Source organism: Sodiomyces alcalophilus (genome assembly GCF_042370955.1).
Source record: "Sodiomyces alcalophilus JCM 7366 unplaced genomic scaffold ACRALscaffold_7, whole genome shotgun sequence".
Taxonomy (NCBI): Eukaryota; Fungi; Ascomycota; class Sordariomycetes; order Glomerellales; family Plectosphaerellaceae; genus Sodiomyces; species Sodiomyces alcalophilus.
In genome coordinates, this window is record NW_027263538.1 from 1441193 (window position 1) to 1466238 (window position 25046).

The 25046-nt window shown below is 55.2% G+C and overlaps 7 protein-coding genes across 7 annotated transcripts; 3 read left to right on the forward strand and 4 right to left on the reverse strand.

The window, feature by feature from the left end:
- Positions 1–662: 662 nt before the first annotated feature.
- Positions 663–4142, forward strand: ACRALDRAFT_2111761 (uncharacterized protein; the record flags this gene model as incomplete). The annotated part of the gene is made up of 7 exons (XM_071023541.1): positions 663–804; positions 904–1878; positions 1947–2553; positions 2631–2693; positions 2772–2902; positions 3011–3627; positions 3795–4142. 7 exons carry the CDS (start codon positions 663–665, stop codon positions 4140–4142), a joined length of 2883 nt encoding a protein of 960 aa, XP_070872465.1.
- Positions 4143–4550: 408 nt separating this feature from the next.
- ACRALDRAFT_1072078 (uncharacterized protein) lies at positions 4551–5495 on the reverse strand (the record flags this gene model as incomplete). Its single annotated transcript, XM_071017932.1, has 3 exons — positions 4551–4724; positions 4810–5348; positions 5471–5495. 3 exons carry the CDS (start codon positions 5493–5495, stop codon positions 4551–4553), a joined length of 738 nt encoding a protein of 245 aa, XP_070872466.1.
- A 534-nt stretch (positions 5496–6029) lies between these two features.
- ACRALDRAFT_2111432 (uncharacterized protein) lies at positions 6030–9002 on the forward strand (the record flags this gene model as incomplete). The annotated part of the gene is made up of 3 exons (XM_071023521.1): positions 6030–6447; positions 6540–8497; positions 8586–9002. The coding sequence occupies 3 exons, from the start codon at positions 6030–6032 to the stop codon at positions 9000–9002; spliced, it is 2793 nt and encodes a 930-aa protein (XP_070872467.1).
- A 465-nt stretch (positions 9003–9467) lies between these two features.
- ACRALDRAFT_1072076 (uncharacterized protein) lies at positions 9468–10070 on the reverse strand (the record flags this gene model as incomplete). Its single annotated transcript, XM_071017931.1, has 1 exon — positions 9468–10070. One exon carries the CDS (start codon positions 10068–10070, stop codon positions 9468–9470), a length of 603 nt encoding a protein of 200 aa, XP_070872468.1.
- A 2760-nt stretch (positions 10071–12830) lies between these two features.
- Positions 12831–15580, reverse strand: ACRALDRAFT_1094725 (uncharacterized protein; the record flags this gene model as incomplete). The annotated part of the gene is made up of 15 exons (XM_071019734.1): positions 12831–13062; positions 13091–13236; positions 13281–13326; positions 13361–13551; positions 13586–13754; positions 13782–14138; positions 14178–14377; positions 14441–14537; positions 14576–14774; positions 14830–14845; positions 14877–14964; positions 14997–15062; positions 15149–15180; positions 15326–15358; positions 15449–15580. 15 exons carry the CDS (start codon positions 15578–15580, stop codon positions 12831–12833), a joined length of 2004 nt encoding a protein of 667 aa, XP_070872469.1.
- A 472-nt stretch (positions 15581–16052) lies between these two features.
- ACRALDRAFT_212485 (uncharacterized protein) lies at positions 16053–17529 on the forward strand (the record flags this gene model as incomplete). The annotated part of the gene is made up of 8 exons (XM_071023887.1): positions 16053–16104; positions 16153–16168; positions 16211–16455; positions 16486–16624; positions 16683–16917; positions 17066–17252; positions 17320–17349; positions 17387–17529. The coding sequence occupies 8 exons, from the start codon at positions 16053–16055 to the stop codon at positions 17527–17529; spliced, it is 1047 nt and encodes a 348-aa protein (XP_070872470.1).
- A 594-nt stretch (positions 17530–18123) lies between these two features.
- ACRALDRAFT_1044236 (uncharacterized protein) lies at positions 18124–21431 on the reverse strand. The gene is made up of 3 exons (XM_071015347.1): positions 20405–21431; positions 19522–20310; positions 18124–19412 (listed from the first exon to the last, which is right to left on the reverse strand). Exons 1-3 carry the CDS (start codon positions 21070–21072, stop codon positions 18398–18400), a joined length of 2472 nt encoding a protein of 823 aa, XP_070872471.1. The 5' UTR covers positions 21073–21431; the 3' UTR covers positions 18124–18397.
- Between the last annotated feature and the right edge of the window lie 3615 nt (positions 21432–25046).

Genomic DNA, 25046 nt, shown 5'->3' on the forward strand with positions numbered 1-25046 from the left:
CGTCTTGTCTCTATCTGAGTTGGAGCAGGAGAAGGGGCAAAAGAAACAACACAACCCCCAAGACCTTGTCTAACCCATTCGCTGTCGATCTCCTCCATATTTTTTTATATTGTTTCTCTTTTCTTTACGGTTACACTGGCATGTCTCAGTCATTGAATCAAATATCAGAGATGCACTCGAATCCCGGCTACCCACTTCTCTAAGCCACTCCCCTCTTCCCGCCTCCCGCTTCCCGCCTTCCCAGCAGTTACCCTTAGCTGTGCTTGACCAGCCTCGCAACCGACAGCAGAGTATATTGCCCCTGCTGGCCGTGTATGCACCCAAGACCCGACCCTGCCTCACATCACCTGCTCTTGTCTATTGCAAAGTGACAGCCTTGAGTGCATTGCATACAACTCACACCCGTTCCCCCATTTCATCCGGCCATCTTGCCTCTCGTCACGCCAAGGGTTGGAAATTCTTTGAGCCTGGGTCGCGTGGGCATCACTCTTTTTTCCAAGATCTATCCGCCTCTTCGCCAATCTGTTGGCACCGGGCGTCTTCTGCTCTCCCCCATTGGTGGCTGATTGCCGATTTGGAAGGAGAAGGAAAACGAAAAAGATTTGCAGATTCTGACCTATCCCAAGGCTTGTTGATTGCCGTGCTGGGTAAAGCCTGTTGAGATGGATGTCGCCAAAGTGGCGTCAGAGACGCCTCATCCCCAGCCTCATCTGCCGCTGTCGAATCCCCCAGGCGACGACGGCAAAGGAGATCCAGGTCGCAAGAAACCCGTCGTCAGAAAAAGAACCAAAACCGGCTGCCTCAGTATGTATATTGCTCTCCCTCCTCCTCCTCCTCCTCCTCCTCCTCCTCCCCTTCTTCTTTTGGCCTCCCCACCATGTCTCCTAACTCTCTTCTCTCAAGCATGCCGCAAACGTCGGATCAAGTGCGACGAAAGCAAACCAATCTGCAATAACTGCACCAAATCCAAAAGACACTGCGAGGGATATAACCAACGCGTCATATTCAAGGATCCCATCGGTGCTTTCCATGGCAGCGGCAATGGTCCGGTTGTTTACCCGCCTGAATCCTCCCACCATACATTTCCACGGTTTGGAAACACCCAGTCTAAACCATCGCCTCAAGCTGCGCCTCTCCCAGCCATAGCTCCTAAACCCCCTACTGCCGCCGACTATCCGGGATATCCACGACCCCTCTTTGTCCAGCCCTTGACCGGTCAATTAAGCTCCTCTTCATCGCCCGGCTACACCTTGACCCAGCCATCCCCATCTTCCTCCTCCTCCTCAACACCGTATGGGCAGCCGCCCGCCCCGGTCTCCTCTCTCACATCCCACCACCAGACACATCACCCCTATAGTGATCATGGCGTCGAGCAGGGTTATATCACCATGCCGGGCCCCGACGAGATGCCGGGACCTCAACCTTCTTTTCCGGCCAGGGATATAGGTGGTGTAGCGCCCATCGCCCAACAACATATTTTGGACCGGAGCAACTTGAAACCTGCCACTGAAATGGCGCAAGCATATACGGATGATGAGGGCTCTGTGGCTGACTCGGACGATGCTTTCGGCGAAAGACGCATCAAAAAAGAAGATGGATATGGCAGTCTGGTACAGAGTCGCATAGATAGCTCGGTCGAGGGGCTTGGCACAGAGATGCGAACCTTCTCCGCCTTTGCCAACCATAACATCCTTTCATCATACGCCCCAAGCGCGTCCAACTCGCCCCTCAACGACGAACGGACTGCCGCCCTCTTCTGGCACTTTGTCAACGTGACAGGGCCCAGCATGTCGCTGTACGAGCGGCATCCCTTCGACCACATCAACGTATCACTGGGCACTCAGTCCGCCCCGCAGGCTAGCCATAACATTTGGACATGTGAGTTGCCGGAGCATATGCTCTCTCGCCTGGTAACAACGGCAATATGGATACTGACGGGGTCTCAGACACGTTTCCCATCATTTCTTTCGATCATCCAGCTCTCCTACAGGCCATTCTGGCCATGGGCTCGCTGCAGATTTCGAGGCTGCAATATCTCCCGCCCACGGCAGCCATGAAACATTACCATCTTGCCATTCGGAGGATTGCACGTAACGTTCTGAGCCCAACCCGACGCACGGAGCCGGCCAATCTAGCCGCCACCCTGCTCCTAGCATATTTCGAGGTCTGGAATTCGGATCACACAAAATGGTGTCAGCACCTCCTTGGAGCCAGGCTCCTGTTCAGGGAGATTCCCTTCCGAGAGATGACGAGGCGCATCCTCCCGATCAAGAGAGCGAAACGGGCTCTCTTCGAACAAGCACGGCAGGCCCAGGACCCTCTTTCCATGGGATATAACCATGGTCGGACGTTGGAATATGACCTCGACGACATTGACACGGAGTTCCTGGGCCGCTTGGCAGGATTCCCCGTGGAGTTTGACAGCCACTCCCCCTCGCCAGGCTTGCACTACACGGACAGGGACATTGAGCACTACGAGTATCTAAAGGATCTCTTTTGGTGGTATTGCAAGATGGACGTCTATCACTCGCTGCTCTCGGGCGATCGACCTTTGTAAGTGTGCTTCCCATTCCTTATCCTCCCCTAAACTTGTGGGGGAACCGCCATGGTAACCAAAAGTCATCTGATAGCATGGAATTCGAGAACTGGACGCAATGTCCTCCGCGATCAGCGATGGGAAGGCTGGAGTCTATGTAAGCACTCCTTTCACCCCCTTTCTTCCGGGACGCCCGGGATTCGCCTGTTGCCATGTCGCTAACCCGCCCACACAGCGCTGGCACGTACGACCACGTCATACTCGTCCTAGGTCGCCTCATGACATTTGCAGCGAAGGACCTCCCACGGAAGCGAAAAGCCATGCAGTCTTTCGGAATGATGGGCGGATCACCGGGGGGCCCACCACGTGGAACGCCAACGGGACCAACCGGGGCAGCAATGGGCGGTCCTCCTCCAGGAGCAATGCCTGCGCCAGGTATGCCCTCTGGGACAATGATGGGCATGCCCCCGGGAGGAATGGCACCTGGAATGATGATGGGAATGCCTCCGGGAGGGCCTCCAGGAGGGGCTCCAGGAGGACCTCCGATGCAGGGGCCACCTCCTCCTGGTTCCATGCCGGGAGGGCTGCCGCCCGGCATGTTCGGGGGTCCAGGTGGCGGATCGCCGCCCATGTTCCCGGGTATGCTTCCCACAAGCAGCAAGGTGTCGTTACCTATGGGGTTTGGTCCGATGAGGGATCAAACGCCACCGAGGGATGCTTCCGAGGACCTCGATCTCGGTACGGCGACAGACGCAGCGCTACGCGAGTGGGAGAGCATCCGGGAAGCCTTCACACACCTCAGATCTCGCTTCGGACCCGAATTCGAGCCCCTGGGTCCCGAGTACGCCGACCGTCGAGACTCGCCATTCGGGCCCACGCTGCAGTACCGCACATTCTCAGTGGCAGGAATTTGGCTCAACTATTACATGGGCCTCATCCATCTGTATAGGACGCATCCCATGATGCCACCGGCGGCCATGATTGCGCAGGGAATCCAGGCCAGGCATACGGATCAATATGCAAGGGAGATTGGGCGTATCGCTGCTGGCTTGTGCGATGACCTCACTGGCGTGACGGAAATCAGCACTCTCGTAGGGGCAGCGCTTGTGGAGTCTGCCCTGCCCCTGTTTGTTGGCGGCATTCAGGTGAGTTTCTTTTGTTTTTTCTCTTTCCTTTTCTGTCACTTGTTTATTTACTCCGAGATGCCAATGAAGCACCGCAAAATGCCCGTCTTTACTAACCGCCATTTCGCATGCAGGCTCAAGAGGTCGCCCAAAGGCACTGGCTCATCAGCAGGCTGCACAACATTGCGCGGCTGACGGGGTGGCAATCAGCAAGGCAGATTGCCGAGGGCTGCGAGGCGGCCTGGCGCAAGGCGGCGGAACTCGGAAAAGGACCGCCGTATACGAAAGACCCAAGCCTCGTCCGGGAGATCCCCAAGTCGGTGTGGGATTTTCCCAGGAAGATGGCGTCTCAGACCGAGCAGCTGCGCGAGGAAACCAAGGGCGAGATGGTGCTCCTCCGCTCGCACCGTGCGTCCTATGCTATAGGATTGATCAGTGTCGAGCAGGAACTGGATCAATTGGAACTCGACGATGGCGGTTGACATTTCGTACTTCCGTAGCCGGGGGTTGGCAATAAGAATGCTTCGGAATGCGGCTTGCTTGTTTCTATGTGAAATGTTTTCACTACTACTCATGTTTGCCGTGCAATGACCTGATGGATGACTGTCGAACCCTTCCCTGTGCAACGAACAATCTGTGCCTGCTGGGCACCGATCTTGTGTTTTGGACTTTGGATGAGAGACCTCGAATCGCGTCTGAGTGTTAAACCCGCGACCTAGTAATGATAGTGGTACATGACGTTCTAGGTCGACTATGTTTGGTTTAGCTTCGTCATGGGGAGGCAGTGCTACACGAGCTCCTCGTACGTCCTCCATGCGAGCATTCTGATTGCGATACATCATGGCTCTGGTCTCTCTGTATTGAAGCAGCAACTCGCCCTCCCCCCTGGCTTAGTTTGCCGGAAGCCTCTCCACAACGGCAGCCATCTCCTCATCGGTATATATTCTGAAGCCCTTTTCCTTGGTTACGCTCGCCAACTGCACGTTCTTCGCATCTAGCTTCTCCTCCATCACCTGCTTCAACGTCTTGAGCACCAGCGTCTCGGCGTCCTCGATCGTAAGGGACTATCGGAAGCGACGGGTCAGTTCCAGTGCAAGCATTTGATAGGAACCTTATGTTGTTTGGAAACGGAGCGGGGGGACGACGAACCTTGTGATACTCGTTTTGCAGCTCGGCTTGCGCACCCTCGGAGCCAGAACCGATGGCCTTGGCGTCGTACCTGTAGAAAGTACCGCTCGGTTCGGCGTGGTAAAGCTGGGGCCCGTCCTCGTCGTAGCCGGCGATGAGGAGGGCGACGCCGAAAGGCCGGCTCATGATGGTCTCTTCGCCATCGGCACCCTCGCCGAAGCGTAACGCGAGGTCGCAGATGGCCTGGGTGGTCGACTCGACGCGGAGGGGCTCGGCATAGTTGAAGGCGTGGGATTGCGACTCGACGCGGGCGTGCTCAATCATGGACCGGGCGTCGGCCTGCAGGCCGGACATGGCGCAGCCGATGTGCCGGTCGATCTCGACGATCTTCTCGACGGAGGAGGTCTCGAGGAGGGTGGAGGTGACGCGCTTCTCGACGCCCAGGATGACGCCTTCCGAGGTGGCTACGCCGATGGCTGTGCTGCCTAGCTTGATGGCCTCGAGGGAGTACTCGACTTGGAAGAGGCGGCCTTCGGGGGAGAAGGTGTTGATTCCGCGGTCTGGTTTCGTGGTGCAGGATCGAGACGGACGGTTGTTAGGTCAGTGAGAACGACGGTGACGGCAAAAGGAGGAACTGGCAGAGCAGATGGAGTGAGGGGGAGTGATGGATGGATCACCGTACCGTATTCCGATCTTGCCATAAACATCTTTGCGGTGTATCGGGGGAGAGAATCAGCTAGAAAAGGGAATCCTTATTGAAGGAGAGAGAACCAGAGCCGAATAAGGAACCGAGTAAACTGAGTGTCGAGCAGGTGGTGAGGTGGGACGGGTGACGTGGTGGTGGATTTCTCACGATGGGGTGTTTGAGCTTGGTTGTTAGGCAAGCACACAGACGACGCAGCCGCATAGCTCTGGCGTGCGACGTCAACTGATCCAAGCTTCCAATTGGCTACTCACCGAATGAAGTAAGCGATAATTTATGTACGGAGTACATCGGTACATTGCCTGAGCAAGGTCAGGAACAACGCCGGCCCGGATCAAGTCGCGTTCCGATCCAAGTCACCCACTCCAGTGCCCGAAAACGCGCCAGGAAAGTCACACCGCGACAGAGTGGACGAGCCAAACCCCGCCAGAACATCCATCACGAACTGACCGACCAAGGCCCAACGCCGCGCGTGTGAATAGGCCACCGCAACGACCTGGAGTCGCCTCTTGCAGCCCTCCCCAATGCCGTCTGCGAGATGTCCTCCGCCTCCAGGGTATCAACCCAAGACCGGCGCGCAAATGGACCCCCCGCCAACAGCGACAAGCAAAGACCCCGCGTGAACACCAGCAAACTCGGCAATTTCAGTCGACATGACATACCAGATCTTCGACGGACGGCATCCCCGCAGTCTGACGGGCCCTATGGGTCGTCGCATAAGAGGACGGCATCCGGGAATCCGAGACCCTCGAGCAGGACCCATGAGGACCGGCGCATAGAAGAGCGGCGGACGGAGAAGACATATGTCACACAGCTAGAGAGTATCGTCCATCGGACGAGGAGCCCCGAAAGGTCGGAACGTCGGCAGGTTCCGACTGACAAGGTGAGGGCGGCGGTGGAGAAACCTAGGGCGGCTGAGAGTCGGCCAAAAGAGGCAAAAGTTGAGACTCCCCAAGGTAAAACTGCATTCCCCCCCGACTGCCATTCAATTGATCCCCCCTGCGGGATTCCATGTTGTTTCTTTACTAACAGGCAAACAAAACAAAAGCACCATGGTCCCCCGAAGCGACACTTCTTCCTCATACTTCTGCCCCCTTGGCATCTCGCATCTCCATTCCTCCATTGGCCTCCCAATGCCCGACGACACTGCAACCTCCGCCCCTTCACGAGCTCTCTCTTGAGGCACAGGAAGCTGCCATCATTGAAGATTTGCTTTTCGTCTTCATGGGCTACGAAGGGCAATACATCCGATTTGCCAAAAGCTACAATCCACACGAGGAGCGAGATCGGCTGTCGGGACCGACATTCAGGATCTTGCCCGGGCTGGACCCCAGTCTGCAGGACCTTACGGTTTCAATGCTGAAGATGGCGACCTACTATTCGGCCCTAGAGATGTTTGTCGATGTTCAGAGTCGAGAGGAGTTTGGGGCTGTCAACCATGCCTTGTGTGCCTCAGTACGGTCGTTCCTGCAAGACTACCTCATCATGATCGCACAATTAGAAACACAATTCCTCACCAGCGAGAGTTTTACTCTTCACGTCTTGAACATTCACACCCTGCCGACGAGCCAGACCATGTCGCAGCTCTACACCTTGGCCATTGAGCTCCTTAGAAAGAATGCTCTCCTGGACGACGACGAGGACGAGGCGGGTGATAGTGGCGACGACTTTGATAACATCCTCGAGACGCTTCGGGACGGCGGCGACCTCGGCGCGGGGAACATGACGGGCAAGAGGATCTGCAAGGGCGGTGTAGTGCTGGGGCTGATCACCAAACGGCTCGAGGCTATGGCGGGAGACCCGGTGGCCCGGACTCTCTTGACCACATTGCTGCGAGACGCTAGCCGGCCGTACATGGCGATGCTGAACGAGTGGCTGCATCACGGCGGCATCAGCGATCCGCATGCCGAGTTCCTCATCAAGGAGCAGAAGAGTATCCGGCGGGAGAGGCTGGAGCAGGATTACACCGACGAATACTGGGAGCGACGGTACACCATACGGAAGAACGACGTACCGCCGCAACTCCAAGACGTCAAGGAGAAGGTCCTTTTGGCAGGGAAATACCTCAACGTCGTGAGAGAATGCGGCGGCGTCGACGTCAGTAAAGTCGTCAAGGACGTTCCGAGTTCTTTCGATGACAGCCGGTTCCTCGAAAACGTCAACGTCGCCTACGCCCATGCGAACGAGTCGCTGATGCAGCTCCTGCTGACCACGCACTCCCTTCCGATGAGGCTACGGTCTCTGAAACACTATTTTTTCCTCGATCCGTCCGATTACTTCTCATACTTTTTGGAGCTCGGAGCATCCGAACTGCGCAAGCCGGTCAAATCCGTTAATACCGGCAAGCTGCAATCTCTCCTTGACCTCGTGCTGCGCCAGCCGGGAACCGCCGTGTCCTTGGATCCGTTCAAGGAGGACGTCAAGGTGGAGATGAATGAAATCACCTTGATCAAGTCTCTCCAGAAAGTGGTGAACATCACGGGCATGGAACAAGGCGAGGCGTTGCAACCCCTATCCAGTCAACCGATCGAAAGCGATAAGAACGCCATCGGATTCACGTCGCTCCAGCTCGACTACGCCGTGCCGTTCCCGGTCTCGCTGGTTATCAGCCGCAAGACGGTGTGGCGGTACCAAGCCCTGTTCCGCTATCTTCTCTCCCTGAGGCACCTCGAGTCCCAGCTGTCCACGACTTGGCACACGCAAACGTCCAGCATCACGTGGGCCCACAAGAGCGCGGCCAGGAGCCTCGAGATTTGGAAGCGCCGCGTCTGGACCCTACGGGCGCGAATGTTGGTCTTTGTGCAGCAGCTGCTCTACTTTTGCACGGCCGAGGTGATCGAGCCCAACTGGGCAAAGTTTGTGTCGAGGCTGAAAGCCAGCGAGGAGCACCAGGGAAGCTCCTCGTCGGGTCTGACGCGGACGGTGGACGAGCTCATGCAGGACCACGTGGACTTTTTGGATACGTGCCTCAAGGAGTGCATGTTGACCAACAGCAAGCTGCTAAGGGTACGTCGAAGCTGATCATTCGCATGTTTTTTTTCCCCGGTGTTCCTCCCCTCCTGCTATCTAAAAGCTGACTTGCCTCTCTATTTAGATCCACTCCAAGCTGATGCAAACCTGCACCATCTTTGCGACGTACTCCAACTGGCTCACCCGCGAGCTGGAGAAATCGGACCCAGATCTCTCGGGCAACACGAAACCGCCCAACATGTCTGACGAACAGTGGAGGGTGTTCCAGGCGGTACGAACGCAGAAGGCGTCCTCACAGAACGACTCGTCATCGTCCGGCTCGAGCCAGACGAGCCAGGCGGCGCGGATCGCAAACTTGTTCGAGATTATGAAGAAGTGGGAAAGCAACTTTAGCAGACATCTCCAGATCCTGCTCGATGCGCTGAACCACTATGCGGCGACCGAGACGGTTGTCTTGCTGAGCTTGTGTGCCCGGCTGAGCACCGCAAACCAGGGGACCGAGTATGCGGGGCTGAGGAACGAAGAGGACATGGCGGCTTGATCTCTGTCCTGTGCAGGTTTCCTTTGTTCTTTTCTTTCTATCTTTCTTCTTTTCTTATCCAGGGATGTTATTTCAGCGTAGCAGTGATCAGATTTTGGCGTTTTCAGGGGTTGGGGAGAGATGATAGGGGACATGGGGACAAATGAAAAGTGCGCGGACAGGTCGTCGAAGGGAATCCCTCGCGTTGATACCTAGATACCAGGCAGCCATATGGAATGATGAGCATACCAAACCAGGAGTCCCGGTGCCTTTTGTTTCTTTTTTTCCATAGAATTATATTATACAAGGTGAGTGTAGGAAGTAATGTACATGATTCTATACGAGGGGAGATGCCAACACCCCCTACAGTGAAGAGTAATTTCCCTGGAATAACGGCCCCTTGATCACAAATGCTGAATGCAAAGTACACCCATATGCATACACAAAACTCCCACCATAGTCGTGTCGTTCTTTGTTTTTACAGCCTCAACCCTGAAGCGCCTGGCTCACCAGCTTGCTGATATCTTTGGTGTCGACCTCGACATCCCTCCCCTTGAGGGACTGAGTCACAGCCTTCATGACGCGGCCGACGGCCTGTTTTCCGTCCGACCCAGCAGCCCGGGCCTCCTCGACGGCCGTCCGGACGAGGTCGTGGACCTGCGCCTCGGACACGGTCTCGACGCCGGCGGCGGCGATGTATTCCTCCAGGATGCGGGCCTGGGTTTCCTCCTTTTCGGCGAGCTCTGGGCGATTGGCTTCGCGGGCCTGGGCGGAGGCCTCGCGGGAGCCGCGCAGGGACTTGCGCAGGAGGGCGACGAGGTCGAGGTTGGTGGTGACGGGGGAGGAGGTCTTGGCGGCGTTGTTGGCGGCTGCGATGGCGGCGCGGAGGACGGTGAGGCGCGGCGCGTCCTTGCTGCGCATGGCGGTCTTTAGGTCCGTCTTGAGGGTGGTGAGGAGGGGCGCCGTGGTGGTGGCTGCAGAGGAAGGGGATTCGGAGGCCAGATGCGATGTCGGGTGGTAGGCTCTCCTGGACTGGATGCGGAGAGGTCGGAGGGCTCTGAGCCAGTGGGTGGCTTGCCGTGATGCCATGGTGAAGAGGGAGACGGGGTGTTCGGGGTTGTGGTGGTTTGGAAGTGGGTGATTCTGATTCCTGTCTTCAACTTGGTCTGCCTTGTCAAGCTTCTCTGGTGCGGTTTGCGATTGAAGGTGATAGGAGGAATACTTCCGACGCGTACGTTGTACCTCAATGGAAATCGATATAGACACCCCCTGTTCTCGCCATCACCACACCTCGTGTTGTGGGTATTAGTCATCCACGGGCATTTACCTCCTCTACTCAGTACCTCATCGAACTCGCACTTTCCAGCGTATCGACCCACGGGGAACATCAAAAGAAAGGAAAGAAAGGACCTCGGGGAGGCAGACTGCGTCGAAGTCCGATAATCTGCCAAGTTAATTGAGATTGGGTGGTTCCCTACATCATCAACTCCGGCATAGGATTTCTACCACTGCGACTATACCAGTCGAGTGGGACTCAATCGCGATCCCGACCACTTCTCCGGAGTCATATCTGCGGCGCCAGGTCATGGTACAACTGGAACCACGGAGGTGGTAGATAGTATTTGATCGAGGCGACCGAGAGGCTGGGATCAGGGGAGAAATAGGTGTTCGCTCGAGGGGTCACGTATACGATGGACTGATCTTTGTTTACATGGAACTGAATACTTGCAGCGAGGACGCAGGGAGTCGCAGAACGATACTAAGCCATAATGTCACTCGACCTATCGAGCCCGGGAGCTACCTCACGTTGTAGTGTACGGTAGCTGCGGAAAGGGTCGGGCCCCCGGGCCGGACCGGGGCTCTCTACGAACCCGACTCGATAGCCGGAGTGAGTGCGCAACAGAGGTTTCAATAGGACTTATCGAATTCACGAGCTAGTTGTCATATGAAAGAAAGAGGTCTCAGGTACATATACCCGAGGTACAGTGGCGTTGTTCGCATACTTTACGGGCTATGTGGCTTAAGAGAGACATGGAATCTACCAATGTATGTCGACATGTCTACGGTGAGGACCGGGGGCGTATTCGCTATGTCGAACGTTCCTGGTTAGATTTCAGAATACCAGATGAGCCCGGCTACCTTATGTCCATATGTCTAGTCCAAGGCATCTTGAATTAATTACCCCCGAAGTGATCCTAATCGACCGGGCGGCGTAAGCCCACATGCATTCCGACGTTGATCAGGATATGGCAAACTTCGTAGCTCGACCCTATCAACGCTGTACAACGTAGGGTACCTGCCGGGTAAGGCGGCGTTGTGACATTCCGCGGCGATGGCGAACGTGGTGGAGGGTACGAGGTACGTAGCGGCACTGTGGTGTGTGTATCCGTACTTTCATGGTACCTGGGTGGGTGGCAGTGTCTTCTCCTGGGTCGTTCCTTCCCCCGAGGTCGTACTTAGTAGTCGGGCGTTGGCGCGCTGTTGGGGGTCAGACCCTTGGCAATAGATTGACCCCCTGGGTCAACCTTCAGAATCGCCTTCGCACCACCCATCAACCTTCCTCGCCCAAGTCCTGGCCATCCCATCCAGGTATTCATCCTAATACCCCTCCTCCTCCTCGTCTCTGCCCTGCGAAAGGGATGAATTCCCTCATGCCGGAATGTCCCATTATCCAACTCGACGACCCATCCGATCAATCCCCACCTCCGCTTTTAGAGGAGGCTCAAGTCCGAGTCGAGCAACGGCGATTCATCCCGAGCCAGCCGAGTCCATGCATCGTACGTCCAGTTGTCGAACGGCACACAGCAGTGACTACTCCAAGACAGGGCATTAATGGATCAAATCGAAACATTGTGATGAATAGAAAATGGATGAAATGGGAAAGCTTGGCCTATCGGACCCTGACGAACCTACGTCGTTATCCCAACCCCCATCGGACCCATGGACCATGGCTCATCGGCCATCGTCATTCAAATCCATTGCCTCGCCGCCAGATCCCCGTCTTCCCTTCTGAAGATTCACTTTGGCTTCGACGCCCCATCAACACACGCAAACCCCGCACAGCATCTCAGCGAGGCTTCTGGCCCTGGCATACGTATCTAGATGAATGATTTGTTAGCGCTCGTTCCTGGGGAACCAACACACCGGCCGACGACAGAGTATTCATCCTTACAAAGAGAAATACGCCTATAGCACCAACTTGGGACAGGGCCCTGAAATGTTAGCCGACGCCCTGCACAGTTTGCGCAGCACGGAACAAACGAAACAACCAAAAAAAATAGAAATACGTCACCTTGAAGCTGGGATTATCGGCCTCACTCCTTGCCTGTGCCACTAGGAACTCAAACTCGGCGGGGTCCATGCTGTTTGATGCTTTGCGTTAGCTTGGCGAATAGCTTTCAAGGGGCAGCCTCACGGAAGCTGGTGCTGGTGTCGTTTTGCCATCCAACATTCTGACCTCGGTCTAGCTCTGTTACCTACCCCTGGAGAACCGTCATTGGGTAAAGCGCTAATGACGACAAGAAGCTACGCACGTTGTTTCTGTTGAGAATACCAACGTCGCGCTGAGTTTCATCTGGCGGTGGTACCCAGTCAGAGAATTCGTCGTTTCACTTCCACGACAGACCGTCGTGTTCTCTCGATCCGCCTGCCGACTACTCACCTCTCGGCCATCCGCATGTAGGTAGTGGTACGGGTCTCGGTTCCCGTGCCACCACAAAGCCGGCGTCCCGCATCCAGCCCGCGATTCGCAATGGTGCCCTGGGGTCTTTGTGCGGTTGGATGCTCTCCATGTACAACCTCGACCACCTCCGCAGCCCATGATCTGCTCCCGGGTGGGGGGCCGTGTTGTCAGTCACGCTCGACAGAGTAACGCCACACGGGACGGAGCGAAAACATACCGTCCGTCAGTGTGCCGTTGTCGGATTGTGCATTGAAGTAAATCTCGACCATCTGGCACCAACCCCCCGGCCGAAGTGTTCGGTACATGTCCCGGATATAGCTCTGCCAGCGGTCTGCGTTGACGGCCCCTACCATCATCTGACTATGGACAAGGTCGAATTCGTTTCTGCGCCACGTAAATCTGGGGCGATGGGGATCAGTAACGGGACATTGGCGGGCATCGCGAGCCATGGCGGGACATGGTCGACGTAGACGGGGCATACCTCTCGTTTACGTTGTCCACCTGCAAAACGAGGTTGCCTGGGAGATCCTCCTCCAGTGGCAAGACGTGAGGCGCTATGTCAACGGCAACTACCTTGTCACAACGGTCAGCAGGTCGGCTCGGCCTCAGCTAGCAACCTCCGGATGGATGGTGGAAAAGAAGGAGGAATGGCCTATGGTCTGCCTGGAACGGGCTCGTTTTCTCGACTCGGGGTTACGCATCCCATCTGAAGTCTCCACGACATACCTCGCAATTTGGATATGTTTTGGCTACCTCCATGGCCCAGTATCCAGGCCCGACGCCGCATTCGAGGATCCGTCTGGGCCGGCTAAGCTGCGACGGCAGCAACGGTCCATCGAAAACTATTGAAAGAACCCGATGAAGTACCTCAAGTCGGTCCGCCTCATCCTAAAATCGGGAATCGTCAGCCAGTCGGTCCAACAGCGGTTGGTAGCACCAAGAGTTCTCCATCTATCCTGACCTCATCTATTGGCTCGAAATACTGGTGATTATCGATGGCGAACTGTTGGTACACTCGGCCGTTGTGCGTCAAGGTGGGGAAAAATTCCTCGTTAATAGGGACGGTATCTTCGCTGAGGGAAAGGGTCAGGCTTCAGGTCACTGGAATATCCGGATACTGCGGCTTACTCTGCCATGGTGGCTGCAGGATCAAAGAGGGGGGAGAAAAAGAAACGATGCAGCTTCTAAGAAACCCAAACCAGTGCCTATGTTTGTGTCCGCTGGAGGCAACTTGCTCCCCAACTCGTCGGAGAACAATGGCTCTGTTCGGTGGAGATACTTCGAGACGGGAGAGCACCAAAAACGAAAGGAAGACCGTCAGCGCCGTAGACGTGGTCTTCGAAATGGGCAAATGACGATGGTATAGTCCCACGGAGGGGTTTCTGGGGAAGGAAGCCGTGGCCCACGGGCAGACACATATGTATACAACGTACCCAAGAAGCAAGAAGCACTCGCGTGTGGACCCCCTCTTGGGTCTGCCGACAATGCAGATTGGCTGCGAAAGGACTCACTACGCCGCACGACATTGACGTCGGTCCGAGGATGGGACGTGCAATGTAATTACCCTCTCGAGATGACCGGTCCTTGCACTGGTTTCTAAACGTCCGCCGGGGAGGCGGGGGTTGTCTGCCTCGCTCGCGAGGGACCACTTGTCCTGCGTCTCTGGAGCTACGGACTTTGAGGACTCGGGCCAGGAAACGCAACCCACCACGACCTGTCGAGCATGGATCCAACAGATGCCAGGGACTAGGGCATCCTTGCCCCTTACTATGTGCACAATGCCGGTCATGAAACGACTGTCGACCAGCCAGTTGATTGTCCTGAGAATATGTTGATGGCGGGATTTGCGAATATTTTGATTGGAGTAAAACATGCTGCTGTGCGTGTGGCCGACCCTGCACGCTTCTAGAACTTTTGTCCGGTACATATATACGTTTGCCCTGCAGCGACCCCTCGGACGGCGCCAACATTTGCCGAGTCATCAAGGGGCAGTGGTATCGCAAGATGATTCTGGCTCTCTTCACCTTGGGGATAGAGGAGAAACGTCAAGCTAATAATCTCCATGAGGACGTCCAGCCACTGGGAGATTTTGACGAAGGAGAAAAGCATGGCTTGGGTTTGGCCCCGCAGGTTCGTACCAGAGAGGGGGGCTAACCATTACAGTACCTACTGCAACGTTGTGCTGTCGTGCAACGTCAGGGGAGGAGGGCGACGGTCGGTTGAGGGAACCGACCGGCGCCCCATTCCTCCGAGTGTACCGAGGGCGTGGGACTGGGTCTCATCCTCCACAGGGAAGAGGCTCTTGGGTCGGTGGAGATGGGAGAAGCAGTCACGGACGCGACGAGACGAGGTCCGCTTCGCGTAGCCGACGCAGAGTCCCGTGTTGTTTCAAGGCAAGGCTAACATGACAGTGCCATCCCAGCTGGGGAATTATAACTAATGGTAAGTCGGGTAGCCCCGGAGCTGAAGAGGGTACAACGTAGACAAGAGATTCCGGTGAGACGGTTGATTTTGCTGCTACAAGGTTCTCCCGAGCACCGGTCTTCCGCCACCCCCTGCTCGGTCTTCCGGGTCTTCTTAAACCCTTTCAGGCTAGAATGATCCACTACCCTGCATAACCCGAAATTAGCTGTATTTTAGAGGTATTTCGAAGTACACAAACATCCATAAAGGAAAGAGTACGAGGAAGAACACGCTAAAACACCATGCCCAAAGCACGAAAGCATAATATTATTATATTCGTTGTATACGCGCGGTAGCTGCTACGGCTAGCGTAGCTACCTACTGCCGTAAGAGCTGCTGCTGCCGTAAGAGCTGCTGCTGCGTATAGAGTAACGCGTTTGAAGGTGAAGGTGAAGGTGAAGGTGGAGGAGGAGGAGGAGGAGGAGGAGGGATGAAAAATTTGCAGTAGACCCATAATTTGATGTGTATCACGTAATACCATATCACGTGATATATCACGTGACCATTACGTGATCTGATATTTTCGTAACACGCGTCTAGTATAGTGATTATATAATTTACTGGTCACGTGACTATCTTAGTCATATAGTCACGTGACTCGTATATTTCTTATAACCTATTTCTTACTTCGTACGAATACAAAGAAATAAAAAGAATACACTCTCCTCCATATACCATATTATTATGGGTGGTCCTCCTTGTTTCCTTACGCGTTTCGCTCTGTTTATGCTTGTGTACATCGAAATACCTTGAAAGTATAGCTAATTTCGGCTTGTGGGGATGTAGTGGATTATTCTAGCCTAGAAGGGCTTGAGAAGACCCGGAAGACCGAGCAGGGGGTGGCGGAAGACCGGTACTCGGTTCTCCCGGTCCACGCAGGGATAGGCACTGTAAGTGCAGCCTAGGTAAGGGACCTTGAGGTTAAGATGCGAACGGCCGACACGATGGATATTTCATACGACGTAGGCAAAGCATATTGTGCAGGGATTCGTTGTGTCTATGTACGTCCATGGTCGACACGGCAAGTCATCTGGCAAAGGGGGTGGGGTTTCGGGTTTGGGCTCTTTTGATGGGCATGGCACAGGCTGCCGCCTTTCCGAGGAGCTGCTCTCTACGCGTACAACGTACCCAAGTATTTGTTTCGTCGCCATCCCCTTTGCTGTCCCTATGCCGCTCCTAATTCAAGGTTTCTCGTCAAGCTGATGGAAGACAATGGACTCGACCTCTACGACTACCTTCTTAAGCATGAGAACTGCTTGTACGAACGCCAATTCTTGGGACGCGTGCGGGCCCAGCCGATTCTCCGACTATTCTCTGGAGTAGCTCTTGGTGCGAGGACTATTCACTTCTTGGTTCAAGTTGTGCCCGCTTATTATTTCATCAGTATCCGCTCCCACGGGCTCCAATTGTGGAGCCCGGAACAAGCCACCAGAACATCGTCTCCCGCACGCGTGGTACAGTACCGACAGACTGGCACCGGCGTCGGGTTCTGGAAGCTGTCAATTGCCACATCCACCCTTATTACACGGTACGTACAGCGTACAGTGTACACACAGCCTGGGTACCCAGAACGAGAATGCGGCACAGAAACCGAATTGGACCATGTTGATTCTGGTTGATACAGAGACATATATGTATAAATTACTTTGTGCAATGTTCTTCTACCTTGAATGGTACGTACAGTGTACTTCGTACTATAAATGGGGCTGTGTGGCGCCGTCGCTTGTAGTGTACGGTACGTACCCAAGTACTCCTCTGATTCCCAGTCTGACAAGGGCGGGCGAGGACGGAGTTTTGGGCCAAAGACTTCTTCAGACTTCTAAGCTCATAAGAGGCTCAGGAAAGAATCATCCTTACCTTAATCCCTAGTATAAGCCGTCTGGAAATACCTGTGTCGCGCTCCCGGGCTTAACTGAGCACCATATCTGCGTCTCCTGAGATCCATTCTGTCCTTCCCGGACTTGAAGATAGTATTCGTTATAATAACAGACAACTAGCAAAACTGACAATATTCAAGGCCGGTCTGTCTCCATTGCAAGAGACCGGACTATCCAATTACAAGACCTGCCTCCTCTGCCGAGGGACCGATTACGATCTGAGTACCCGGCTCCTCGGAAAGCAGGCAAGTTCGTAATATAAACGTCGGTGCGAACTATTCATTTTAAAGTCGTTATGATTCTTTTTACAGTGCAGTGGCCGCAGGGGTATCCAGGGGTGCCCCCTGTCAGAGTAATGATTGGGTGATCATCATTATCCCCAGCCCCCCAAGGTCCCGGTTCCCGGCTCCCGGTCGCCCGCTTCCCTTCGTCAACACGCTACCCTACCCATACTGTTGGGACAAACAAAGCCTTTGTTTCTACAGATCTGCTGTTCCCGCATGCTTCCGGCTTGCTCGGAAAGTAGAGCCGGTAGTAATAAGAGGGAGCTTTTCCCCCTTGCTCTTTTCTTATTATCCCACTCTTTTATGGCGCGTTACGCGGGTGCCTCGAAATGGCCTCCAAACCCACGACAGTTTGGTGTCTGTCATCTCGCGTACAACGTAGGGCATGTCTGTGCTCCGTCACCCAAATGTCGAATTGCCTTTGACCGAAGCAAACTGGCTGGCTTTTCGTTCCCTGTTTGGCTTGGAGGGCAAACCCTCAACGCCGGTACGGCCAAGATGGTAAACTCTTGCACTCAAGACCTTACGTATGAGACGCTATCTGCACTCGTATGGGTGTGTGGGAGGAGTCCTTACCAAGTATTGCAATCGAGATTCTCAGATGCCTTAGATGCCTCGGTGGGCTCTCGTGGAACGTCTCCGACAGAACACGCCCGCGGCTCGAGATGACAAAAGGAACACCAAACTAGGTCCTGAGGCAGCCTGAGATCAAAGCCAAGCGGCCTTGACATACTCTATATTGTTTACAGTAAAGGGTCTGCTTCTTCCCCGTCCTGCTCCCATCCATACACCTCACCCATAGTCGATACCCAGGCCGAGAAAGCCAGGCAAAGTGACATGCAAAGTAGTACAAGAAATTAGTTTTCTTCTCTTTTTCTTTCGTTTGCAGATTCTATATCATCCCTTCCTCTAAGGCGTTGCGTCTAACGTGCAATAAAGCCGCATATACGCCGACCGTCCCATCGCCAAACGGAAGCGGGGAAAAGGAAAAGAAAAAAGAAAAGGGAAGGAAAAGAAAAGACAGACCAAGTCCCAGGAAGCGCTTATATCGACTGACAAAAAAAAAAGACGGCTCTAATATCACACACCCAGCCCACAGCAGCCGGGTCATCAACACCAAGTAAAAACGGGATTCCGCGCCTTGACAGGCTCCAGCCGCTCCACAATCACTTTACGCCGGTTGCCCTCCATGCCCTCCGCGGCCGCATATCCCAAGTCGCCGTCCAGGTCATCCTCGTCGAGGTACGCATCCGAGTCGTGATCCCTGCCCGCTGCCCCGTACAGCCGCTGCGCAATGGTAGAGCTGTTGCGCCGCGTGGCCGCCGTAGCAAACGAGTAGCGCCGCTGGTGGTTCAGTCTCCTGCCCTTCCCGCCGCCATGCCCCCGGTCAGGCGCGTACGCGTTCAGGGTCTGGGTCTGGGTCTGGGCCTGGGAATGGCCGTGGTAGCTCTGTCGAAGGCCGGAGGATACGTAGGCCTTGGGACGGTGCGTGGCGCCGGGCTTCGAGACATCCTTGGCGAGCTGGGCCGCTGCGGAGCTCGATATTTCAGAACCGCCCACGCTGTAGGCTTCCTCCTCGGGCGACCGGGCGCCTTCACCGGTGGAGGGAGACGTCGAGAGCTCGAATCGGCCTGGGTGGGGCATGTCGGCTGGCGGGCTGGCGAAGCCCAGGAGGTCTCCGACGTCGCCGCCAGACGGGCGTACGGGCGCAGAGGACGAAACCGCCGCGCCAATCGCGCCAATGTCGCCCTCGTCGTCAAGGGCCGCTGCGTCGATGTTGCGGTGGTGCAGGTCCGAAGACATGCGCATGGGTACGGCGACGGGTACGTCGACCAGGTCGTCCCAAACGCAGACTTTGGTGCGGCGGGTGAGCTCGAGGGGTCCGTGGTCGGGCAGCTTCAGCGTTTCGACGACGTTCCACGCTTGGCCTTTCATGACGGCCATCTGCCGGGCAAACATGCGCTCCTGGAAGTCCGGGTCCAGTTGAAACACCTTGCGTAGGGCGAGCTGCGTCTGGCTCCACCATTGCGTCGAAGTAAGGAGGGGCAGGAAGTGATCTCGCGTTTTCTGGGAGAAAGGTCGACCTATCAGATCGACCGGCAAAAAGAGCCATCCAAACGGGAAGCTGCCGAGAGAAGAAAACGTTAGTTTACTTGATCCAGGAGGACAAAGGCAGAGATGTCAGGATAGGGGGTAGGGAGCAGTAACGGCTGTCGCGGGGTGAGGTGCTTTACCTTCTCCAGGCGTCGGGATGCTTCCAGGGCCACGACAAGGAATTGTCTATGGCGCCGACGGAGATGTTGGGATCTTGGACACTGGACGCTGGGCTTGCCGCTCGCATGGGCTGCTGCGTTTGGTAGGAAGGATATGTCGCGCTTGCTGGGGATGGCTTTCGATTGGCATTCGCCGGCCGGGGTCCGTCTTCTGCAGCCGATGACGCCCCGTTGCCCGTGTCGAATTGTATCGGCTCCGACACGACCGACACTTGCTGGCTGCCCCAGTCGACCTTGATCATCCAATTATCGAGGCCACGGTCCGTGTTGCGCATGATGTAGTCCAATATGACGAGTTTTTCCAACTCTTCCCTAAACGACTGTTTCAACGATTCGGTCCAAACGAAGTTATCCGGTCCTGGTGTGTTTTCAGGTACGCCATCCTCGTCGTCGCTTTCCATCTCGTCGAGAGAAGGGGCGCCGCCGGGGCGGCAGTTATCTGCCCACCTCCTGCGCTTCCGCCGGCGGGAGTCTGTCGTACGGAAGCCAGACAAGTATTGGTCGGGCCACGGATGTTCGCGGAGAAAGACGTTGGCGTCCTTGAAGCCCTTAAGGAAGACCTGGAAGCTGCCGGCCTTTTCTGGGAGCGGCTTCTTCTTTCTCCTAAAGCTGAGCCGATCCCAGAACGGGTAATGAAAAGATTTGGAGGAGAGCCAGACCACGTCGGTGTACGGAACGATGTGTGTGCGTAGTTGGCAATCCAGAGTATAGGCTGCGGCTTCGCTGACGTACGAGAGGTTCGGGATCAAGCTGTGGGAAGAATTAACGTTTGTTAGCCATGTTCTTTTTTCTCCCTGTGCTGTCGAAAGAAAAGGAAGGGGAACATCGAGGGTCATGACCTCACCATGCTCTGCCAAAAAAGCAAGGGAACAGATTGCGGTGTATCCACTTGTTCCACTTGGGGTTGCCAGCAGCGTAGGGCTCCTCGTCCTTGGGTTTGAACACTCCCACCACCTTACCCTCGGGGTTACGAGCGAAGTAGCTGCCGGAGCTGCCCTGCGCGATCATGCGAGGGTGGACGCCCTGGGCGATGGCCGCGCGGACGCTGCTGATTATATCCTCAAACTCGGCCTTGGTCATGACGCCGGGCTGGGGGGCGGCGAGGCCTTCGGCGGTGAGGGGTCGGACACCTTCGGGGGCTTGGAAAACGGAGTAGTAGATCTCGAGGGGCTCCTCGTCGCCGAGGTTCTTGGCAGCCCCCTTGTTGCGTTTGAAGCGGCTGGCAATGTCGTCGGCCCAGCGCTCGAGGCGGGCGTTGATGGCTTTGAGGTCGACGCCGCTGCCGCTGCCGCCGCGGCGATGGGGTCGGGGCCGAACGGCGGAGGGCTTTGGGGAATGCATGCCGGAGTGAGGCCGCGGCTGGGTAATGGGGGCGTAGCGCGGGGCGGAAGCTGGTTGCATCGTAGCGGTGGAGCGGGAGAGGGGGTCGTCGTCATCATCCGAGTCGGAGCAGAGGGCGTCTGCTTGGGCTATGCGCTCGTAGCCCGTGGTGGAGGGGCGAGAGGGCGGCATGTTGTATATGGTGCGGGCGGTGGGCGGTGGGCGGTGGTAATAGGTAGAAAGCTCGGTAAGTGAATCGGGTTGGGTTTTGCTGTTGGGATCTCTTGCTGTTTATCGTGACAGCGGTGCGACGCGGTCACTGCAGCCTGTCCGTCTATCTGGCTGATGGGTGACGCCGAGTCGAGGGTGGAAGAGGATGAAGGGAGAGACCGAGGAACCTGCCTAGGACAACAAGGTAGTCATTAGGTCGAAGCAATTGAAAGGTTGATATTATCAAATGTAAGAATTATAGACGATAGATGCCGTAGCTCGAGTTCCCGCAAGCTGACCAGGAATTACTGCGTAGGGAAGCGAAGTTGATAAGATTTGAAAAGACGGACGCCACGATGTCGAGTAGAAGTTTAATCGAGAGGACAAGATCAATGCAGGGGGGACGAGACACGACTGGAAGGTGAAGTGACGTGACGTGATAGCTTCGACCGGACTGAGGTACCTAAGCGGTACTTCTTTAAGCCTTTGCATGCCGCTGCAGTACCAAGTACAGATATGTATACATACCTCGAATTCCCTGTGGTCACTGTATTCGCATGTTTATTCGTACCCCTTACTATATCTGCTGACTCAGCACGTCTCCAGGCATCCAAGCTCGTTGATTTTCACGTGCCTCCCAGGACCATCTCGACGTAGGTATTCACGATGATGGTTGGGATATACGTTGTATTCGTATTTTCCACCCTCACGATATTCCACACTTGTCCCTCGACCGGTATTACCCCGGAATCTCGTGCTGGACGTATTTCGCCGTAAGGTTCTGAGGACATTCGGCATCAGGCGCGTATTGTGGTCGTTCAGCGGATCCTTTGATAGTCAATAGCTACCTACAGTACAATTCCTCTCGCGATCACTCGGAGCCCTCTATTGCAGGACATCGGCTTGCAGGGCATCGACTTGGAGTTAAAGCTTCGGAATCCCACCGCCCGCACGTCACGGTACTGTTTCGACACAACTCGAACATAAAGGAGCCTACCGTAACTCGTCTTTTCCTCTCTCCATTGGAGCAGTCTATTCGTACCGCCAGTCGTATTTCCTCGTCCCTGCGGTAGGCCTGCCCAACACCAGTACGCCGTATAACCATGACCTAAAGTTCCGTGACATCGCCAACGTTCAAAAGGCTCAGGAACTGCGACTTTGCGCGAGACAAAACAAGAAGAAGGGAAGCATATCCTAACCTCGTCAGCCAGACTGACTCGTGGGCCAATCTCGATCCACGTCGATCGGTTGGGGTCGATGCTGTGCTCCACGAACCAAACCAACCCACCAGTACCGTCCCATCCGATAATAAACGTGCCTAGTGTATCCCACCCCTCATCGCGGAGCCGTCCACGGATGGTAGGAGGGGTTTAGATCTAGTGTAGTTCCTACCAACGTTTGTTTGCCCAAATTGCCCGACTTCTCTCAGGTTGGTTGTCCGTTTGATCCATCGCTTTGAGGGCTTTGTCCCTCCCATTATATAGCTACTAGGGCCTGCCGCTTCACGGCCAGCCCTCTTACCTCTCCATCCCACCTCCCAGCAGCACTCGGGAGTCATGAAAATCTCCGCTCCTAAAGCGTCTTGAAAGAAATTGCGCACCCCCATCTACTCGGCAGACCCATGTCGCCACATCGAGGGCTAAACAGTGCACTCGGGGATTTGGTGTTGTCGAGGCTTTCTCCCGGCCCCGATGGGCCCGATGGTCATCGGGGTCGCAAAAGAGACCGGAGCGTGGTCAAGGGCGATACGGTTCCGGCTGGGCATGGTCGCTCGGGGGACTCACGCACTCTTCGTGGCCGGACGAGAAGGCGGACTACCTCCCCCGTCTACACGTCGTCCCGTAACACTTCCAGTGGTCCGATGGACGGTTCGGTCTCCTCGGGACCAAGACGGTCGCTCCGCATCATGGTCTTACATCGCCGGCGGAGCCAAAGCCCATCCCGATCTCGGACTCCCAGCCGCCATGCCAGACAGCCTCGGCGTCGTCAGCGCACGAGGAGCCGGAGCCGGAACCACCACGCCGAATCGCATAGAGGTGATGGCCGGGAGGCCGAAGGGAAGCAGTACGCACATGACATTCTGTTGAAGCAAGCCAAAATGACCGACAACACCGGGATGGCTCTGGATTCGGGAGGAACCGAAACGCGAGCCGGAGGTGGATAAGCGTGTCATCTTGGCTGCGCCATCAAGAGTTTTTGAAGGATACGACGGGCCATGACTATACGAAGTACGTTCACGTCATGCATGGTATGGAGGATTTGGAAAGTGCACAACGTATTCTTCCTTGCGGATGGTTCGTTTCAACAAGCAACTACGAATACAGTAATTACTTCGTATACTTCGTACTTCGTAGGTAATTTCTATTCATATCGTAATTTATTCGTACATGCATCCATAAATGTGAGGTCACATGACGGGCCGCTAGCAGGAAAATGTGGGTCAGACAAGTCTTGATCGTGGCACGGACCACAGAAGCCGATTCTGCACTGTCCACGTGCCAGGCTGAGATTTCCGACTAATCGGAATCGGGAATGGGCGGCCGTCGTTAGCAACAAGACATGCTATGCCTCTGGCTTTCCCTTGAAGGCGTTGGCTGACACATTGCACAAGAGCTGCAGGTGACGACCTTGCCGCGAACAGAAGGCAGGAACGCTCATGTGCCGGACTAGCACGTGACAGCATTCGAATATACCTCAGCATGTACGAAGTACATACACGTATGTACACTACAACGTAGATGACAAACTACTTGAACACCTGGACAAACACTCGATTTCAGGCAGGACTTGCTGCCATTTCCTAAGACTCGTCCATCTGACTCGATTGCGATCGTCTTTTCCATGCTGCCCTCTGCTTCCATTTCCATTCATTGAAGGTACCTTGAAGTAGAAGGAGGGGCTGATACAGGTACCGTATACAACATACGCGTACCTTACGTAAGGTATCGTAACAGCCAGCTTACGCCACAGCCTAACCAAGATCCACCCGTCGCTCTGCATGCCACCCCCCCACTTCCCACACCCCCCTCTCTCTTCCCGTGCCAAAACTCCACGCAACGCGCAGTCCTTGGGTTCGCAGCTCGACTTTGGACCGTCGTCCGCCAACTCGCGAACCAAATGCTTAAACCCACCTCGTGCATAAAATAGATTCTAAGCGCCAGATCAAACAAGCACCGGCACAACACGGGAACGCGGATCGATGTTGGAGCCTCTCGTATCTCCTGATTCATCTCGTTTGTTGCCCTCAAGCGCGCGGTAGGTATGTCACTTCATCTCAGCTTCCCATTTCAATCCCACGTCCTTGGCTGGCGGTAGTCATGATTGTTCTCTTTTCTTTCCCCCCCTCCATCTTATCCTCTTATTCCTCTCACCCTCGCTGCCTACCCTAGGTAAGCCTCGATGTACGACGTTTCAAGGCGTCGCCAGGGAATATCCTCCCAACTGTTTTCTGAGCCCCTTTGGCCCCGTGGCTGCCTGGTGGCTCGCTATCCGGCGCATTCGATCGATGGATATCCCTCAGAGGGTGGTGGTTCAGTTCGGCTCTTACGTTCTTGCGCTTTCGGTTCTTTCCTCACGTTGCAGTTTGTTTCGTCTTGTTCCTACCCATATAACCACTTTACCTGTCTCTGCTCCTTCCTTCGCCTTCTCAGTCACGATTTCAGTCCTTCCTCTTCATAGTCAGAGAGCGTACCTTCCTTTTCTAACCAGATCCATGGAGATATATAGGACCCTATACTTGTCATCATCTGGTACTGCGACTATTCTTCGATTCTTCAACACTTGAGAGATATCGATTCACCTCATTTTCCTCCGCCAAAGCACCTTCATCCACCGGAACTTCCGACTAACAAGCACCTCGTGTGTGATGAGAACTAACACGGCTGCCCACGTCCCCGTCGCATAAACAGGCTAAGCTTAGCAACCCACAGTCTCCGTTTGTTTCCCGTCGTGGTCGG

Coding starts and splice junctions, on each gene's coding strand:
- ACRALDRAFT_1044236 (XM_071015347.1), bottom strand. CDS start 21,072: ATGCCGCCCTCTCGCCCCTCCACCACGGGCTACGAGCGCATAGCCCAA. Junction 20,311..20,404: donor TGCTTTTTTGGCAGAGCATG/GTGAGGTCATGA, acceptor TTCTTCCCACAG/CTTGATCCCGAACCTCTCGT. Junction 19,413..19,521: donor CATCCCGACGCCTGGAGAAG/GTAAAGCACCTC, acceptor TTCTCTCGGCAG/CTTCCCGTTTGGATGGCTCT.